Source organism: Narcine bancroftii, chromosome 3 (genome assembly GCF_036971445.1).
Source record: "Narcine bancroftii isolate sNarBan1 chromosome 3, sNarBan1.hap1, whole genome shotgun sequence".
NCBI lineage: Eukaryota > Metazoa > Chordata > Chondrichthyes > Torpediniformes > Narcinidae > Narcine > Narcine bancroftii.
The window spans coordinates 89,533,973-89,554,913 of NC_091471.1; the positions used below are offsets into that span (position 1 = coordinate 89,533,973).

General features: G+C 42.2%; 1 protein-coding gene across 6 annotated transcripts in view; it reads left to right on the top strand.

Moving 5' to 3' along the window:
* trappc13 (trafficking protein particle complex subunit 13) overlaps positions 1 to 20,941 on the top strand; it is an 81,363-nt gene that overhangs the window by 43,175 nt on the left and 17,247 nt on the right. For all 6 annotated transcript variants that reach the window (XM_069924512.1, XM_069924513.1, XM_069924514.1 and 3 more), the window contains one exon: positions 2,779 to 2,823. In XM_069924512.1, the coding sequence (XP_069780613.1) occupies positions 2,779 to 2,823 (45 nt within the window). The remainder of the gene's footprint in view (positions 1 to 2,778; positions 2,824 to 20,941) is intronic.

Genomic DNA, 20,941 nt, shown 5'->3' on the forward strand with positions numbered 1-20,941 from the left:
CTCGGACCTGGCTGAGAACCGCCCTGGAGGGCGCTGACGTCATCTGGGCATCATGTGGTCCCCAAGCACTGGTTTCTGAGCCCCAAGCTGGAAGGAAGGGAAACCCCCAACGGTACCATTTTGGCTGGCTGCCCCGCCGCGTAGCTTACAAGTGGGGCCGGTTCGTCTGCCTTGTGGTGAGCTGCCACACAGCCCCCCCACCCCCCCACCAAAACCGGCGCCAATATCCTTTTTTGATGGGCGGCCTCGCTTCTTGGGCTGGGCAATGACCACAGGCTCAGTTGGGATCTAGGTGTCCATGTTAAACAGCTCATGCCTGCCGCCCAAGTCCAGCGTGAACGTCGAGCCGGAACACTGTATAACCCTGTACAGCCCCTTGTACAGTCGCTGCAGAGGTGGCGCAGTTGGGCCCCGCCAAACGAAAACAAACTCCGTGGAAAGTAGCTCGCCAGGAGCATGAGTCGGGCGGGTGCCATGCCTGAGTAACGGTGGGGGTTCGAAGGAGTCCAAGCGTGCCCTGAGGTGAGGAAGTAGTTCATGCGGTGACCCCTGGGTATGTGTGGTGCGTTGACGAACTCACCAGAGGTAGTGGCAGTGACGCACCTTAGACGCTGATGACGCCTGCAGATCTTCCTTGGGAGTGGAGCGGATGCAGTTCATCCATCCAGTCGGGACCGGTAAGGCGGGCCATGAGTGCCGACTTAAGGTGGTGGTGCAGACGTTCGACCAGTCCATTGGCCTGCGGGTGGTAGGCCGTAGTGCAGTGTAACTGTATCCCCAACCTGTTGGCGAGCTGTTCCCAGAGCACCCCGATCGCTGGTGAGGTGAGCCGGGACGCCGAACCGGGCGACCTAACCATGCAACAGGAGTCGGTAGAGGCGTCTGGCATCGGGATCACCTTGGGCCAGCGAGTGGTGCGGTCCACCACCGTAAACAGGTAACAGTTGCCCCGGGAAATGGGTAAGGGCCCGACGATGTCCATGTGAATGTGGCTGAACCGTTCCTGGACGTGCTCGAACTCCTGTACGGGTGCCCTGGTGTACCTGTGCACCTTGGACGTCTGGCAATGGGTGCATGTTCTGGCCCAGCCCGCGATCTGCTTCCGCAGCCCATGCCATACGAACCATTCTGCCACCATCTGGACCGTGGACCTGATGGACGGATGTGAAAGGTCATGGATGTGACGGAATCTAGCAGAGGTGAAACTGGGCCTCTGTGTGGACGAACCAGGTCTCTGGCTCCTGAACCCAGAATTCAGGCAGTTTCACGTCCATAGCACTGATCCCAGGCTCACTCATGATGGGTTCAAAGACATTTGAACCAGTTGGGCTCACCAATTGTAGCAGTGGCTACACTGCTCCTGCAATAAATAACACACACAACCAGACAGGTTGAGCTCAGTGAGCAGACTAGTTTATTACAGGCTGCTGGGCTGCACTTATACTCCCAGCCTGGACCTGGCTGAGAACCACGCTGGACAGCACTGATGTCATCCGGGCATCACATGGTCCCCAAGCGCAGGTTTCTGAGCACCAAGCTGGAAGGAAGGGAAATCCCCAGCAGCACCATTTTGGCCGATTGCCCCGCCGTGTGGCTTACAAGCAGGGCCGGTTCGCCTGCCTTGTGGTGAGCCACCACAGATGTTTACATGGTGGGTCAGTAATGTTGGGCAGAGTTGATGATGTTGCAGCAAGACTGAAACAGGACATTCGACACTTAGATCAGCAACACTGTGCAGCATACCTTGAAGATCTGAGGATTTGTGATGCATGGAAAAAAGTTAGTAAGAGACATTTAAATAGTGTTTTCTTGATCTACATTTAAAATATGCAAATTTAAAGAAATTGCAGAGGCCTCTGAATGAAGCTGTTGCTTTCAGACCGCTTAATGAAGTCAGATGGTTATCTCGACACTGTGTGGGAACTTTAGAATAACAATGGTATCTCTTTCTTTCAGTATCCCTATTGGTTGCTAAGAATAAACATCAGCCTGATGCAACTACAGCTATATAGATCGGGGATTAAATAGTGTTGTTAATGCCTTTACAGTTTGGACTGTGCGTGTTTGCAGCCAAGATTTTTAACACTTACAAATAATTCCAGCCTAATGCAAAAGGTATTTGGCATCTTCTGGTCAAAAGCAGTTTTGAGGTTAGAAGACTGGTGCGTATGCTGGGTATTAAGCTCTTAAATCCCTAAGATTCTCTGTGACAAATTTGGTTTTGAGGCTTTAAGACCATGTGATTCCTAACAAATCTCTTGGTGCCTGCCACATTGACCACCGCCAGTGGGCCGATCTCGCCTCCAACCGTGCATCTTGGCGCCTCACAGTTCGGCGGGTAGCAACCTCCTTTGAAGAAGACCGCAGAGCCCACCTCACTGACAAAAGACAAAGGAGGAAAAACCCAACACCCAACCCCAACCCACCAATTTTCCGCTGCAACCGCGTCTGCCTGTCCCGCATCGGACTTGTCAGCCACAAACGAGCCTGCAGCTGACGTGGACTTTTACCCCCTCCATAAATCTTTGTCCGCGAAGCCAAGCCAAAGAGAAAGAGATAAAATGAATGGCCTTTTTGTGGCAATGAAGTTTTCAAATGCTTTCTAATCAGTTTGCTTTCTCTTCCATTAATCAGTTCTGCAACAGGTTTGAAATTCAACATATCAGTAACAAAGGGACTCCCTGTTGGTGTAATTTCAACGGGATCTAAATTTAAGCGTTCTGATTGGATGAACTGTCAATGAAATCTGTCTTCAGTTTACTCTTTCTATGTTTTCAGGTCCTTAAACCACTTGATGTAAAGACCAAGTTCTACAATGCTGAAGTAAGTAGATAGGATTGATTTTTGCCAAGGGAGTTTCAAAATTTAATTTCTCTTTATTTATTTAAAGATGCAAATCTCTTTATTTGTAGCTATTAACAAATATATCTTCTCCAGGGTGTTTGGTCTAAACAGGTTATTTTAAACAGTATTATTTTTCAAAAGTACATCTTTATTGGAGGGAATGGTTCAGTCAAATTTTTTGTAGCTGGATTTCTGATGAGGTGAGCAAACCACCTGAATTTACTAAAGTAAGTACCTTATTCGCATTGACTGTGCAACTATTGCATGTACTTATGATATGCAATGACTGGCACTTTTGGGATTAATATCATTGAACGTTGTTTTTGGTGACAATCTCCAGCAACAATATCTATATTCCAGTCATTCCAAGATGATAATTTAGATTTATGCATACAATTAAAGGAGAATATTGGCAATTCTTTTGTTTGACAAATTTAATGCTTTGTATTTCACCATCATGTATGGCTGGAGAAATGAAGAGATAATAATTCTTACCTGATCCTTCAGGGGACCTTTTTTTCCTCAATGACCATTTTGTTTTTAAATATACCTGTATTTATATAATCATACACTGTCTGCCAAAGCCATCTCAAATCCTCTTTTAGCCCTCCTTGTCTCCCTCTTCACTCTGTTCCTACATTCCTTATACTCAAGACACTTCCTCCAACCCATCTGCCTGTATCTGTTCGAACCCTCCTATTTCTTTTTGTTCTGTGTCTCTATAGGCACTTTCAAGCAGGGAAAATACCAGTCTGTAAAGGCAGAGGTTCTTCACCCTTATGGTTAAAGACGGTACCTTCCTGAATGCGCCGTCCAGCTCCGAGGCATTAATTCCAACCTTTCTCAGGGAAGGATAATTGATGGAGCGCTGCGCTCCTCTGCCTGACCTGAAGTTACAACGGCTGGTTAAGGGCGGGCTGGTGATGCCATCAGACCGCGACCCATCTCCCCACTTATTCCTCTCCCTCCAAGGCAGGGGCAGTGGGCAGGAGCTGTCATGGAAGCGCGAGCCGTCAGCTGGGACCAGCGGGGCAGAGGGTGCCGTTAGTGGGGATCGTAAGGGCGGCAGGAGCCATTAGCAGGGGCGGGGGAGGGAACCGGCAGGGCAGCGGGGGCTGGCGGGGCAGTGGGAGCTGTCAGTGGGGGCCGGCGGGGCAGTGGGAGCTGTCACCGGGGGCCGGCAGGGCAACGGGAGCCGTGGGCGGGGCAGTGGGGACCGCCAAGGCAGCGGGGTCAGGCAGGGCAGCAGGAGCCGACAGGGGGCAGGCAGTACAGGTTGAGACCGCAACACCGAGCTGCTTCAGCCTTCAGAGCCGCTGTCTGCAGCTCAAAATGCGGCAGAGCAATGGCCCTTTTCCCTACCCAAAATCCCACACACAACTGGAACTGTTCTGGGAACCACAGAGTGGTTCCAGCTGCCTGGACAATTATGGGTAGGGAAGATAGCCATTGCTCTGCCTCATTTTTCTGATGGGTGGCACTATGGAACCAATCACCCCACCTCCATCAGCTCCAGAGGGCACTGCAAGGCGCCTCTGGATATGAATGGGACGTTGGAACAGCCTTTTAGGTCTGCTGTCTGAAAGGTAAGTTTTAAATTTTAGATCTGCTCTTGTAGCCGGCCTCCAGGTGGAGGCCTGACATGTAATGACCTAACATCTCTTTTTAATCAGGTTTCCTTTTCCTGCTGTTCCCACCCATTACCGCAATGGGAACATGTTAATCCTGGACCTTCCTTATCACACTCTTAAATGCTTCCCATTTGGCATTTGTGCTTTTATTCTCTAACATTTGCCTCCAGACTAACTCTTGCCTAATCATGTTGAAATTCGCCTTACTCCAATTTAGGATTCTAATTTGAGGATAGTGTTATCCTTTTGCATTGCCAACTTACCAGTAAGAGTAGCGATTAGCGCAGTACTGTTACAGCACCAGCGATCCGGACTAGGATTCAAATCTGGGTTATCTATAAAAAGTTGGTACGTTCTCCCTGCGTCTGTGTGGGTTTCCTTCAGATGCTTTGGTTTCCTCCCACCGTTCAAAATGTACAGGGATTATCGGTCAATTGGCTGTAATTGGGGGGCATGGCCTCAAGGGCCAAAAGGGCCTGTTATCATAAATTTAAAACTAACAGAATTATGGTCACTATTCCCCAACTGATACCTCAGTTACCTAACCAGCTTCATTTCCCAGTACAAATATTGCCCTTCCTGAGTTCATATCATAAGATATAGGAGTAGAAGAAGGCCATTCAACCCATGGAGTCTAGCTCTGCCATTCCATCATGAGCTGATCCATTCTCCCACTCAGCCCCACTCTCTTGCCTTCTCCCCATAACCTTTGATACCCTGACTATTAAGATGACTATCTACCTCTGCCCTAAATAGACCCAACGATCTGCCCTCCATAGCTGCCTTTGGGAGCAAATTTTAAAAGTTCACTCTCTGGCTAAAGAAATTTCTTTTCACATCTCTGTTTTGACACCCTTCAATCCTGAAGTTGTGCCCTCTTGTCCTCGACTCTCCTACATGGAAAACAACTTTGCCACATCTAGTCGGTTCAAGCCTGTCAACATTTGAAATGGTTCTATGAGGTCCACCCTCATGTTTCTGAACTCCAAGGAATAGAGTCCAAGAGCATTAGTCATTGGTTAATCCCTTCATTCTAGGAATCATTCTTGTAAATCTTCTCTAAACCCTCTCCAATACTGGCACTTCCTTTCTTAATTAAGAAGCCCAAAATTGTACCTGTACTCCGTGAGGCCTCATCAGTATATTATAAAGCTTCTACATCACATCCTTGCTCTTGTATCCTATTCCTCTCGCTATGAATGCCAACATTATATTCGCCGTCTTTGCCACTGACTGAACCTGGAGGTTGAAAATTAGGCACAAGGACTCCCAAGTCTTTTGTACCCCCGAATTTTGAATTTTAAATAATAGCCCTTTTATTCCTTCTACCAAAGTGCATGGCCATACACTTTCCAACATTGTATTTCATTTGCTACCTCTTTACCCATTTTCCTAAGCTAAGTCTTTTTGCAGCCTCTCTATTTCCTTCTCATTATCTGCCCCTCCATCTATCTTTCTATCATCTGCAAACTTAGCTAAAAGTCATTTATTCTGCAAAACAAACCATAAACATATAGCGTAAAAAGAAGTGGCCCCAAAACTTACACCTATGGTAACTGGTAGCCAATCAGAATAGGATCCCTTTATTCCCACTCTATTTCCTGACAATCAGCCAATGCTTTACCAGTGCCAGTATCTTTTCTATGACCTCTCATTTTGTGGAGCAGCCTCATTCTTGCCATCTTGTCAAAGGCTTTTTGAAAATCCAAATGTACAACATCCACTGTATGTCCTTTGTCTAGCCTGCTTTTGGTTCTTTCAAAAAATTGAAGTAGGTTTGTAAGGCAAGATTTTCCCTGAAGGAAACTGTGCTGACTTTGGCCTAACTTATCATGCACCTCCAGTTATTCTGTAAGCTTCTCCTTGACAATGGAATCTAACAACTTCCCAACCACCGATATTTGGCTAACAGGTCTATAATTTCCTTTCTGATGCTTTCCTCCATTTTTAAATAGTGGAGTGATCTTTGCAATTTTCTAATCCTCGAGAACCATGCCAGAATCTATTGACATTTCATTACAATCTCTATAGCTACTTTTTTCAGAACCAGAGGGTGCATTCCATCTGGTCTAGGTGTCTTACCTACTTTTAGGCCTTTCAGCTTTCCAAGCACCTTCTCTCTGGTCATTGTGAGTGCACTCACCTCTTTTCCCTGATACTCTTGAAAATCAGTATACTGTTAATGTCTTCCATAGTGAAGACTGATGCAAAATACTTATTCAGTTTTTCTGCCATCTCCTTGTCTCCCATTATAATTTCTCCAGTGTTATTTTCTATGGGTAATATGTCTGTTCGAAACAGACACCCTTTAATCTTGAAGTTGTGCCATCTTATCCTAGGTGCTCTCACTGTGGAAAACAACCTTTCTACATCTACTCTGTCCATGCCTTTCAACACTTGAAATGTTTCAATGAGATCCCTCCTCATTCTCCTGAACTCCAACGAATATAGGCCAAGAGCTGTCGAATGTTCCTCATGATTCCTGGAATCATCCTTGTTAAATTCCTCTGAACTCTCTCCAACGTCAGTATATCTTCTCTTAAAAGAAGCCTCAATATCACATTCATTGGGGTTCCCGACCTACATCTATACCAAGTGCTGGTTGCTTAAAAAATTCAGGCTCAAAATTGATGACCTGGAATCTAAGCTTCAAACACTGGCAAATCAGGGATGGTGAGAGGTACCTGGACACTTTGTTTCAGGAGACAGTCACACCCAGTAGAACATTTGCCTCAAATTCAGTCTGTGGTCAGGGACAAAAGGGTGTGACTGTGAGTGAGGCAGATAGTAGGATCCCAGAAACAGTGCTGGAAAAACCTCAGCCCTTGATCTTGTCTCACAAGTCCAAGATTCTTACTTCTTGTGGTGGTGAGTGGGGGTTGTAGGAAGGATGAGCAACCTGACCATGGCACCATAGTTCAGGAAAGCTATTCAAGAGAGGGGAGAGAAGAGAAAGGTAGTGGTAATCGCGGATAGTATAATTAGGGGAATAGAAAACATTTGCTGTCAAAGGAATAGTGTATCCTGAAGGCTTTGTTGCCTGCCAGGTGCCCAGGTTTGCGACATCTAATCTGACCTGGAGAGGAATCTGTAATGGGAGGGGAAATATCTAGTTCTCGTGATCCATGTGGGTACCAATAACATAAAAAGAATTTGTAAAGAGGTCCTGCTAAGGTAATTTGAGGAGCCAGGTACCAAATTAAAAAGCAGAACCAAAGAAGTTGTAATCTCCGGATGGGCACAAGGTTCAGAGGATTAGAGTTGAATGCATGGCTCAAGGATTGGTGTGGGAGAAGTGGGTTCCAATTCATGGGAAATTGGTACCAGTATTGGGGAAGGAAGGAACTGTTCAAAAACGATGGACTCCATCTGAACTGTAATGGAACCTGGATCCTGGCAAATCACATAACAAGGAATATGGACAGGGCTTTAAATTATATAGTAGGAGGTGGGTACAACAGATTGGAGAGGATTAAATAAAGTATGAAAAGAGTGTGGATAAAGTAAAAGCAAAAGTTAAAAAAGAGAAAACTAAGAGTTTAGGTGGTAAAAGTTGACCATCCCGGTGAATTCGTGTAGACCTTTGAAGGTGTCAGGCTTGGGAACTGGCGTATGGCTGTGACCTTTGAGGGTGCGGGGTGACCCATCCGTGGAGATGGTATGGCCCAGGAACTGCAGGGACTCCTTGCCGAACTGGCACTTGGCCACATTGACAGTGAGGCCGAACTCTGCCAGACTGGCAAATGGTGCACGAGGTCCCCCGACAGCGCCATCTTCTCACGGCTGCCCCGTCGGTGTGGCGATATAAGTGAGGCCGGTTTGCCATGAGTGATGTGCGCCGCCACAACATAATAAATTTTTTATAATTATATAAATAAGAAAAGGGTGGCTAAAGTGAAGGTTGATCCCTTGGAAGATGAGAAGGGGAATTGATATTGGGTAAAAAAGAAACGGCTGAGGCTTTGAATAACTATTTTGTGTCGGTATTCACGGTAAAGAACACATCAAACATGACAAAGACGTTATGGATGTAATGGAAGGTGAGGACCTGGATGTAATAGTATCACTAAAGAGGTAATACAGAAAAAATGAGTGTCTAAAGATAGATAAATCCCCTAGTCCTGATGGAATGCATCCCAGAGTACTGAAAGAAATGGCAGAAGTTATAGTTGATGCTTTGGTGATAATTTACCAAAATTGTCTGGAACTCTGGGCATGTCCCAGTGGATTGGAAGATAGCGAATGTCACACCACTATTCAAAAAGGATGCAGGGAACCATAGGCCAGTTAGTTTAACATCTGTAGCTGGGAAAATACTTGAAGCTATTGTTAAAGAAGAAATAGCGAGGCATCTGAAGTGAAATGGATCCATCAGACAAATGCAGCATAGATTCAGCAAAGGAAGGTTCTGTTCGACAAATTTACTGGAGTTTTTTGAGGACATAATGAACACGGTAGGTAGGGGAAGAGTTGATTACCTGGAAGGCATTTCATAAGGTGCCATATAAAAGAGATACAAAAGATAAGGGTGCATAGAGTTGGGGTGTGACATATTAGGATGAAAAGAGGATTGGTTAACCAATTGAAAGCAGAGAGTTGGGGTACAGTGGTGTTTTTCTAGTTGGCAATTGGAGCTGAGCGGTGTGCACAAGGGATGGGTGCTGGACCCGCAACTATTCATGGTATAAACAATCTGGAAAAGGGGCCAGAGTACAGTGTATCTAAGGTTGCTGATGTCACAAATTTGAGCAGAGTCTGCAGAGAGATGTAGATAGGTTAACTGAGTGAGCGAGGGTCTGGCAGATGGAGTACAATGTTGGCCAATGTGAAGTTATTCATTTTGGAAGGAAGAATAGATCAGAATTCTATTTGAATGGCAAGCAATTGCAGCATGCTGCCATGCAGAAGGACTTGGGAGCACTTGTGCATAAATCACAAAATGTTGGTTTGCAGGTGCAGCAGGCTATCAAGAAGGCAAATGGAATGTTGGCCTTCATTGCTCGAGGAATTGAATTTAAGAGCAGGGATGTAATACTGAAACTGTACAAGATACTGGTATGACTGCATCTGGAGTACTGCCTGCAGTTCCTGTCTTCTTACTTAAGGAAGAATGTACTAGCTTTGAAGGCAGTTCCGAGGAGGTTTGTCAGGTTGATTCCAGGGATGAAGGAGTTAGCCTATGAAGAGAGATTCAGTCATTTGGGACTGCACTTGCTGGTATTTAGAGGAATGAGAGGCGGTCATATAGAATCATATAAAATTATGAAAGGCATAGATAAAATAGAGGTAGGTAGATCAGCTACAATCTCATTGAATGGCAGAGCAGGCTCGACCCATTGGATGGGTCAACCCTTGCTCCTATTTCTTATGCTTTTGTATTCTATTCCTCTTGAAATAAATGCCTGCATTGTACTTGCCTTCTTCGCCACTGTCTCAACATGCAAGTTTACCTTCAGGCTATCCTGCATGAGGATTCTCAGGTCAATTTGGATCTGGGTATTTTTGAATTTCTTTTCCCCCATTTTAAAAAATACTTAATTTTTTCTACCAAAGTGCATTGCAGTACACTTTACGACATTATATTTCATTTCCACTTCTCTGCCCATCCTCCTAATCTGTCTATTTCCTTCTGCAGTCTCCGTGTTTTCTCGACACTATCAGCTCCCCTACCTACCTTTGTAAACTTGCCCACAAAGCCATTCATTCCATAAACAAAATCATTAATATGCAACATAAAAATAATTGGCTCTCACACCAACCACTTGTAACTGGCAGCCAATCAGAATAGATCTTTGTATTCCACACTCTGCTTCCTACCAATCAGCCAATGTTCAGCCCACATCAGTGTGTTTCCTGTTATAATTTGGGCTTTTATCTTGTTATGGAGCTTCATGTGCAGCAGATTGTTAAATGCCTTCTGAAAATCCAAATACATGAGATCTACTGCATCTCCTTTAACCAGTCTGCCATCCACACAACACGCAACCAGCTGTCCCTGTTTGTGCCTCTTCCTCTTCTTATTCACATTGGTTCCCACCCCCTGCCAATCTCAATTAAACTACTCTCTGCCCCCCCCCCCCCACCCCACAACAGCATTAGCAAACTTCCTGCTAGGATAATGGGTTCCCTCCAAATCAAGCACAACCTGTCCAACTTATACATGTCACTGCTTCCCCAGAAAAAGTTCCAATGATCCAAGACCTTTAAACCTTGCCCCCTGCTCCATCTGATCAGCCACTCATTTGTCTGCACTATCTACCTGTTCTAACCTTACTTAGTTCGTGGCACCGGGAGTAATCCAGAGATTACCACTTTGGTGGTCTTGCTTTTCAAACTCTTTCCTCACTCCCTAAACTTTCCTTGCAGGACTTCTATCCCACTCCTGCCTATATTATTGGTGCCAATATGTACCACGACCTCTAGCAGCCCACTCTTCCCCTTAAGAATACTCTGCAACTGCTCAGAGACATCCTGGATCCTAGCACCTGGAAGGGAACACACCATCCTGGAGCTGCAGAATCTCCTATCTGTTCCCCCATCTATTGAGTCCCTTATGACTATTGCTCTGCCAGACTTCACCCTTCCCTTCTGAGGCTCAGAGATGACCACAGTCCTGTTGTTCTGGCTGCTGCCTTGTCCAAATACTAGTAAATAGTAGGCCTATTAACATATTGCGGTATGATCTTCTCCCAGACACACTTAAAAAAGTTCACTCCATTCAGTCCCAACACTCTTGAGCGTTCCCAGTCAATATTGGGGAAGTTAAAATTACCTCCAATAATCACTTTGCTATTTCTACAGACGTTAGTAATCTCTCTGATTTCCACCCACACTGCTACTGACCTCTTGAAAGACTACTGTGATATCTTCATTGACTAATATGCAAACCCAATCCCCCACCTCCCTTCCCACCATTCCTATCACACATGTAACTACAATACTTCAGAACATTGAGTTGCCAGTTCTAGACCTCCTTCAACAATGTGTTATGGCTACAATAGCCCATGGTCTGTACCTATCCATGCCTTAAGCTTGTCTTTTTCTCAGAAAATATGCAAGTTGATGTCCTCTTTTGCCTTCTTAATTTCCCTGTTGAGTGTGCTCAGTATCCTCTATATTCAAGAGTTTCACTTGATTACAGCTATTTTTAAACAAAAATAGTCTTTATTCACAAACTATTTACAAAATGAAAACTGTTCAAAGCCTTTTCCCACTCTTAATTTCATATCCATACGTTGCCATCACTTTACATTGTTACATTCATTTGTATTCACACCATTGCCAACAGTGACCACCAGGGCAGAGGTATAAGGGATGGGGCTGAGAACTTTACACTTGATGACCAGGTTCTTCTATGTTATTGAGAGAGAGCGCCATGCCCACAGATCCAATTTCTGGTGGACTCATGCAATCTGCAGTCTTATCTGAGACGGGGTTGAACCATCCAATCTCCACCAGGTGAGCTGCGGCTGTGCTCCAGCTGTAGGGTTGCTGAAGGCGTCGCACATCTTGCACCTATTATTTTTTAGGTCCCATTTAATTTTTCTTGACTGGAGCCTTATTATCGCTTGTCATGCCTAATCCTGCCAGCTTTTCTCTTCATCTAACATAAATGTGATACCCTATGATAAACATAATAACTGCCACCTTTAACATCACCAAGCCTCCACCTACCTCCTGCTGACTTCCCCAAAACTCCCCTTCGTTCACCCCCACCTTCTCCATTCAGAGAACAATCCCCTCCCCCTGCTCCTCAGCTTTTTTCTCTTCTGTCCTCCCACCCATATCTTTCAATTACCTCTTCTCCCCCTGACCCTCCCTCTCCATCATTTTATTCAGGCGCCTGTCTGCTTTTAGCTTGTACCTTAAGGAAGGGCTCAGGCCCGAAACGTTGGTTATGTATCTGCCTTTGCTACATAAAAAAAATGCTGCATCACTTGCTGAGTTTCTCCAGCATTTTTGTGTAAATGTTAACTTGTTTTCTCATGTTTAAAAGCCTCTCACGTGTCAGATGTCACTTTGCCCGCAAACATCTTATCCCAATCAGCCTTTGCAAGTTCCTGTCTGATACCAAAAGATTACCTCAAAACCTCCCTTACTTTTCTACTTTGTGCCCTTTGCAAGAAAGCTCAACCTGCCATTAGCCTTCCTAATTATTTTGTGTAATTACAATGTATATCTTACTGTAAATGAACCATCGTGACATTAGTAGTTTCAGCTTTCCATATTTAGCCTAATATGCCATAACACATCTGAAATATCCCCAAACCAAGGTGTTGGCGTGGTAGTTTCAATTTTGAACTGTTGACTGCAGGCTGAAATTGTTGCCATCCCTTCCACAGTGGTGGCCATTGCAATGACATTATTGTGCAAGTGTCAACATTTAAGCAAAATTCTATTTACTCCTACAAGATGATTGAATCAAGGTTTGAGGTTTGTATGAGAATCTAAACCTACCTGGGCCACTTTCTCAGCTTGACATACATACCTTTCTCCAGGTGAACATCCATTTAAAATTTTTGTGTCTGGATTCTGCAGGAATAGTGAAATAGCTGAACTTGCCTTTCAGGGGTGATGTCCCACAGAAGGCCAAGTCAAGAATTGCTATGTCCAAAATTTGGCTGGTAGACCATAGTCTACTTGAGATGTTCTTGCTACCAAAGAGTTTTGCTTTTTGTAATGTGTCTTCATCACTTAATACCCTCTCTTCAAAGTATCTGCAGATCGTTGGTAACAATAAAAATTTGTAAAACTCCTAGCATTAAAACTTGAAACTTGTTTTTGAATTATAAATGTTGGTAACTAAGTATTAAGGTAAAAATTATGTAAAAATTCAGATGCTATTATTTTTGATTTTTTTATTGGCAAATTTAGTAAATTGTGGTTTCAGTCTTTGCCTCCTGGCAAAATCTTTGCTTTTGCCATCTCATAGAAACTTGAAAGGTTATACATTCTTTGCTAAGGATGCTGTTAATTGAAACATCTTTTGAGCCTAAGTTTGGTATGGTGTTGCTTAGGGAGAAAATGCATATTTTTTTAATAAAGGAGTAAGCTAAAGGTTCAATTATTGTCACGTAATACTACATTTAGAATGACCTTTTAACTTTTGTCTGTTTGTTCAGGGCCCCTCACAGAAACTACAGCTCCTGGTGTTCCTAGGCAGTCTCCCCTCCCTCCAAGTACTGACCAGGCCTATGCCTGCTTAGCTACAGACATCAGACAATCTCATGCATGTTCAGGCTATTAAGCTTCTGTACTTGTGTTGGTACAATAATCATTCCCAAAAGGTATTTTTTGTAAAGATCGCAGAAAACATAATTTAAATCTGTTCTTATGCTATTAAAAAGATTGGTGCTGTGTAGGTTGGTAACTTTTGTCTGAAATTCTTGATGAAATCAACTACATTTAATTAAAATGCATCCTTTTGTAACCTTGAGATAATTGTCAGGTGTAGTATTGTTTTGAGCCATACATGCAAGACCAGGATTCTGTTGACAGCTGATTACATGGCCACATATTTATATTTTTGTAGTGAATCATAAAGACCATTGTTATCAAGATTGAATAAAGAATTATACTATACTGGTTAGAGTTTCTGGGTAGAGAAGATTGGTGACATGAGACTGCCGAATATGGAAACAAAAGCGCCTCCCAGCATCTGTCTGTATCTCCACCCTTCCCTTCCCCACTTGGCACTATCTGCCAGTGAATCACTCTTCACTTGGATCCATCTATTGCTTGCCATCTCTTGCCCACCCATGCACCCACCACGCTTCAATATACTGGCTGTCTCAGATTTCAGATTTTTTTTGTCAGAATACGTACATGACATCACATACAGCCCCAAGGTACCTTTTTCCTGCAAGCACAGCAGAATTACCATTAATTGATAGTGCAAAAAATAAACTGTACACAGAGTAAAACGTAAATAAATGAAAGAACTGTCAACAGATAATGAATGTAAACAAACTGTGCAATTCTGAGAGAACAAATGAAAATCAGAAAAGTGCACATTTAAAGAGTCTCTGATTCCGTTTGTCATTGAGTCTGATGGTGGAGGAGTAGCAGCTGTTCCTGAACCTGGTGGTGCAAGTCTTGTGGAGCCTATACCTCTTTCCTGATGGCAGCAACGAGAACAGAGTGTGTGCTGGGTGATGAGTGTCTTTGATGATCGCTGCTGCTCTCTGATGGCAATGTTCCCTGTAGATGTACTCAGTCGTGGGGAGGGTTTTGCCTGCGATGTCCTGGGCTGTGTCCACTACCTTTTGGAGGACTTTACGCTTAGGGGTACTGGGGTTCCCATATCAGACCATGATGTCATTGGTCAGCACAATTTCCACCACACCTCTGTAGAAATTTGCCAGGGTTTCTGATGTCATACCAAACCTTTGCAAACTCCTGAGGAAGTAGAGGTGCTGACATGCTTCTTGATGCCATTGGTTTGTTGGGTCCAGGAAAGATCCTCCGAGATAGTGGCTTACAAGAACTTAAATTTGCTTACCCTCTCCACCTCTGATTCACCAATGATCATGGGATTGTATACCTCTGGGTTTCCTTTCCTGAAGTCAACAATCAGCTCCTTATTTTTGGTGACATTGAGTGCAAGGTTGTTGGTGGTGCACCATTCAGCCAAGTTTTCAGTCTCCATCCTGTATGCTGACTCATAACCTTTCTTTATACAACCCACTACCATGGTATTGTCAGCAAATTTGTACATGGTGTTATTGTCGTACCAAGTTACAGTCATAGGTGTAAAGTTACAGTCGTGGAGTAGAGCAGGGGACTAAGAACATAGCCCTTTGGTGCTCTGGTACTGATGAAGATTGTGGAGAAGTTCATACCAATCTTCATTGATTGTGGTCTGGAGGTGAAGAAATCCATGATCCAATTACACAGTGGGGTATTGAGTATCAGGTCTTGGAGTTGGCTGATCAGTTTTAAGGGGATGATAGTGTTAAATGCCGAACTGTAGTCGATAAAGAGCATCATGATGTATGCGTCTTTGTGTTCCAGTGCTTTGTGTGGAGCTAGTGAAATAGCATCTGCCGAAGACTTATTTCTACGATAGACGAACTGGAATGTATCCATGTCACTGCTCAGACAGGAGCTGATCTGCTTCATCACCAGCCATTCAAAACACTTCATCACTGTTGATGTAAATGCTACTTGTTGATAGTCATTAAGGCAGGTGTGACAGGCCCAGAGGACCCCAAAACCCAGCAGCAATAGAAATTCACCAAGACAAATGGTTACTTAAATAAATGTTCCTTTAATTATCTTTAAACATGAAAACAAAATCAAACTTTAACTTAATACTATTAACTTAACCTAACAACCCCCTTCTAATTCTAAGTGCATATTCAGGAAAGTTCTTTGATTCACAGTCCAATCTCACTTCTCACTCCTCCAAGTTCACTGGTATCAGGCAATTCTTCTACTGTGCACAGAATTTAACATTTATGAATCTTCACCAGGCTTTGGTGCTTGAAAGGTAAATAGTTATTGCTCAGGAAGGTTCTTTTCGGTTTTCAAAGAGATTTGTTGCTCAGTGGACACAAACTGATACTTTCCCATCAGCCACTTCAGTGACTTGCCAAATAAATTTGCCCTATTAGGGTTTTCCAGATGATAACCTTTTTCCTCCAGGAAACCAAAGAGTTCATTTTTTGTTTCCCTTCTCTCAGGTGAAACATTATACAAACAGCCATCTCCTCTTGTATGGACCACAAGGGTTTTGAACAGGCTGAACTAAGAACTCACAAGCCATCTTCAAAGTGGTATTTTCCACAAGTTTGCCAGCTTGTCCTGTTCCAGTCCCAGTTGCTGCTGAACTGTAGAAATGAATTATCTCTCTCTCAGAGAAAACCACATGACCCTCTTAGAACAGCAAACTGCACTCAGACAGACTGCGGCTCTGGACCTAATCTTCTGAGTCCGTTCATCTGTTGCTTTCCAAAACAATAATCCATTGCTCCACAGCATGTCACCTACTTGTGCAGTCTCTATAGGCATTCTTCAAAGTTTTTGCAAAGGCACTCGGAGCCTGAAATGTCTGGCTTGACCAGAGCTCCAGCATTTTAAATGAGATCGGTTTTGAAGTGTTTGTATCTGTCTGTAACCTAACTAAAAACCCTACGATCTATCTTCCGAAAACATATCTATACATAATATAAAATATAACATAATCTGTAACACAGATAACTGCACTCTTCTTGGGCACCGGTATGATTGACGCCTGTTTGAAACAGGTGGGTACCACACCCTGCTGGAGTGAGATATTGAAGATATCCATGAATACCTTGATAAATTGGTCAGTGCAGATCTTTAATACTTGGCCAGGCATTCCATCTGGGCTGGATGCTTTCCTGGGATTCTCTCCTGAAGGCGGCCAGCACATCATCTTCAGAGAGGGGTGGTTCTTTGCTGTTACTGTCTTCAAATTGGGCGTAGAAGGTGGTGAGTTCCTCTAGGAGAGAATCTTTGCTGTCTGCTACTTTACCAGATTTATGCCACGCCACAGCTGTCATGTGTCCCTTGTTGTTTCCATTTTCATCCAGAATCTCCACTTCACCCAGGAGATAGCTTTCCACAAGTAATACTTCCATCCTTCCAAATTACTGTTGGCTTTTAATCAGTAGCAGTTTCATTTTAAAAATTTCTGCAATGTGAAATCGAAGGAGCAGAACTAAACATTTCCATAGGTTACTTGTTTCTTTCATACTTGAATAATTAATTGATAATCAGAGATGATGGATGTGTTTCTATGTTCTTCCATTTTATTTCCAAGATCCATAAATAGACATAATGAATAGAAATTGCAATTGCAATTTAAATATTTTAAATTACCCAATCACATTTTTCTGATATCCCTGGCAATAAAACAAATAACCTATTTTTGTTTATTGCAATTAGAAGAAGCAAAGTTTATGATGTGGAAAGGAATAATTTCTATTTCAGGTACTTCCATGTGAGGCAACTACTACAGTGTAAAGTTTCCCTGTGCAATCCATTTCTCATCGTAGTTATCCTGCAATCAGATGAAATTTACTCAAGAATGTCAAACGAAGGACATTGCCTATTGGAAATCTAAGTTCCTGGTGCTGAATCTAAGCAGCATAAACAACCTGCATAGAAGACTTTATTTGCTGATACTGAACTTAAAAGTCAGATGTTAGTATTTTAAATCCATTGGGTAATTTAATTTACCATCCATCTCCTCTTGCCAAAGCCCCTATCAACAACTATCTGTGAATACCAATTCAACATGCCCAGATTTGAGATCTGAGAGATGAAGAAACTTTAATACAGGCTGAATTTCATAACTAAAGACATTATCTTATGACATTTAAAAATCAGCATTTTAGCTGTTAAGACAATCAAAATGACATATGTTAACTCTGACACATAATTCAAAGACATATCCAGGTACAGAACAAAACACAATGCTTGTCCATGAAATATTTTCAAAAACTGAAGATGCTGGAAATCTTGAAAAAAAATTTCTGGACAGTCCTTCCAAGTGAAGTAGCCATTCATTGACATTTTTTCCAAGCTATCATACTGTCCCGCATCGGACTGGTCAGCCACAAACGAGCCTGCAGCTGACGTGGACTTTTACCCCCTCCATAAATCTTCGTCCGCGAAGCCAAGCCAAAGATACTGCATTTAGCATTCACAGTGCAGGCACCTCAACTTTGGAGAAATGATACACAGATTGGGTGACCATTTTGCAAAGCAGTTCAGTTCAGTTTGCTGTTATGGTTTGAGGGTCTCAAAGCTCTTGACACCTGCCACTCTAATTCTCTGTTCCACTCCCATTCTGATCAATCCATTTGTAGCTCCTGCCCAACCTAAGCACAAGGAACAGCACCTCATCTTCCCCAACCTAAAAGATTTCCCCCAACTGTCCTCTCCAAAAGAAGTAGACTTTATTCTCATTAAGTGCTGTGACCTGTCATTTAAGAAGCCATTCTTTTTCAATATTTTTATTGGTTTTATTAAATAAATGTTCCATAGGTACATAATAATAAAATAAAGTATTAACAAATCTCATATAGCAATACAAATAGTATTGAGACCTGTTACATTAAAAAGAAAGATAAAAAGAAAAACACTAGACTAAATATTGAATTCAATCCCCTCCCTTCAGAGGCTACTGACTAACACAAACAGTCCACTACTATAATAAAGGATGGTAAACATTGGGTTCAAAAACTACTTAATCTTACAAATTTTGAAAATAATTAAGAAAAGAACCCCATAAAGGAATAAAGTTAAGATTCATTTCAGTAGTGGATCATCTAATTTTTTTCCCAAGTCAGACATGCCATCATATCGGACAACTATTGATTATGAGTGGGAGGGACAGCATCTTTCCATCTCATTAAAATAGCCCTTTTTGAGATAAGGGAAGCGAGGGCAACTACGTGGGATTGTGAAGCATTCAGAATTAAACGTGTTGGCCCACTTATTCCAAAGAGAGCAATAAAAGGATTTGGAATGAAATTAAAATTAAGAACTAAAGACAGGGTACGAAATACCTCTTCCCAAAAATTGGAAAGAGAAGAACACAACCAGAACATATGATAGAGCGAACCTTCTAGCACAAAGAGAGGATAAATGCACTTGTTTCAGAAAATAACTGTTGAAAATCTTGTTCCCATAGTTTTTAAATTCTGTCCAGGGAGCTGTCCCCCCTAGAATTTAGAAGAAATTCATAAAGGCCAGATACCACCCTTTTATAATTAGATTGAAAATTATAAATCATCCCTATCATATTAGGTTCCAGGTCTTCAGGGAACTTCAAAATTAAAGAATTTAAAAAGCTCCTAACCTGTAATTAGCAAAAAAAAAAATGGTAACTCGGTTTTGTAAATTTGGTGGATAATTGTTCAAAAGAAGCAAGATTTTGGTCAGTAAAAATATCTGAAAAAGATTGGATACCTACATTTAATCTGATGATAACCGTTATCTTGAACCAAAGTTTTAAAAAAAAGGAATGACCAAAATAGGACTAATTAATAAAAATTGATGGTACCCAAAATGTTTCCTAAATTGAAACCGGATTCTCAATGAATGTCTAACAAAATTATCAATTAATTTGGATGTCCAAAAAGATAAAGGTGCTCCAAGTATTGAAAGAAGATAATTTTTTTTTAGAAGATTTACTTTCTAAATTAATCCAATTTAATGCACCTTAATTTTCCTTCCTTATGATGAATCCAAAAAGTAATGTATGTAATATTAGCTGCCCAATAATAAAATCGAAAGTTAGGTGATGCCAAGCCCTCACTTCTTTTTATATTTTGAAGGAAGACTTTCCTAAGATGGAGGAATTCACCTTTTCATATAAAAGGAGATATGACAGAATGCAATGAATCAAAAAAAGGGTTTGGGAACAAAAACGGGTACAGCTTGAAAAATATATAAGAATTTAGGAAGGATATTCATCTTAATAATATTGACATGTCCAATTAATGTCATCGAAAGAGGGGACCACTGTTTCAAGGACTTCTTAACATGACTCATTAAGGTAAAAAAATTCTTTAAACAAATGACTGAATCTCTTAGTAATACTGAGATAGTTGAACTGATTTTTAGCTATTTTAAAAGGAAAAGAATCTAGAGAGCAAGAAGGACTCAAAATGAACAACACTTTCTTCTGCAAATTCAATTTTTAGCCTGAAAATTTCCTGAATTGATAAACAAGTGATAAATTGGATGGAATCGACCAATCAGGATTGAATACATACAACAAAAGGTCATCTGCATAAAGTGACACCATGTGAACATGTAAGAGGCCATTCTTCAATCTACAACAAATGTGCTGTTGCAAAATGATGTTTGAAAACATTTGTCCAGAGGTCATGAATTATGGTTATATCTCCTAATTTTTGATGTGAACCAATTTTGAAAGAATGTTTTGATTATTTAGTGGAGGTGTTTTGTACACTTTATTTTAATCTAAGTACCTCTGCATAGTGCACAGTCAGACCATGATGCATAGATCAGATTAATAGGCATCGAAGCTTGAAAATTCCAACAAGTAAACTTTAAAATATATACATTGACTAAATTATCTTTTTTATTACTTAGCTCTTTCTTTCAGCAATACTTTTAATTTTAAATGAATGTACTTTCTGGTTCATGGGGATCCTGGGAATCCAGCATGTATATTCTTGTGAAACTGACTAATTTGCAGGATGCTCACCAGGAAAGAGAAGATGCATCTTTCAGTCAATATTTAGTGAACCCAAATTATTTTGAATAAAGATTAAACATTATAACGGCCAGGTTGGTAAGCGCATAGGTATTTCAGCGTCAGCGACCAATTCCTACACTGTCTGTAAAGAGTTTCTACATTTGTCCCTTACCTGAGTGGCTTTCCTTTGGGTGCTCCAGTTTCCTCCCACCCTTTAAAACGTACTGAGTTGGGTGTGATTGGGCAGCTTGGGTTCGTGGACCAG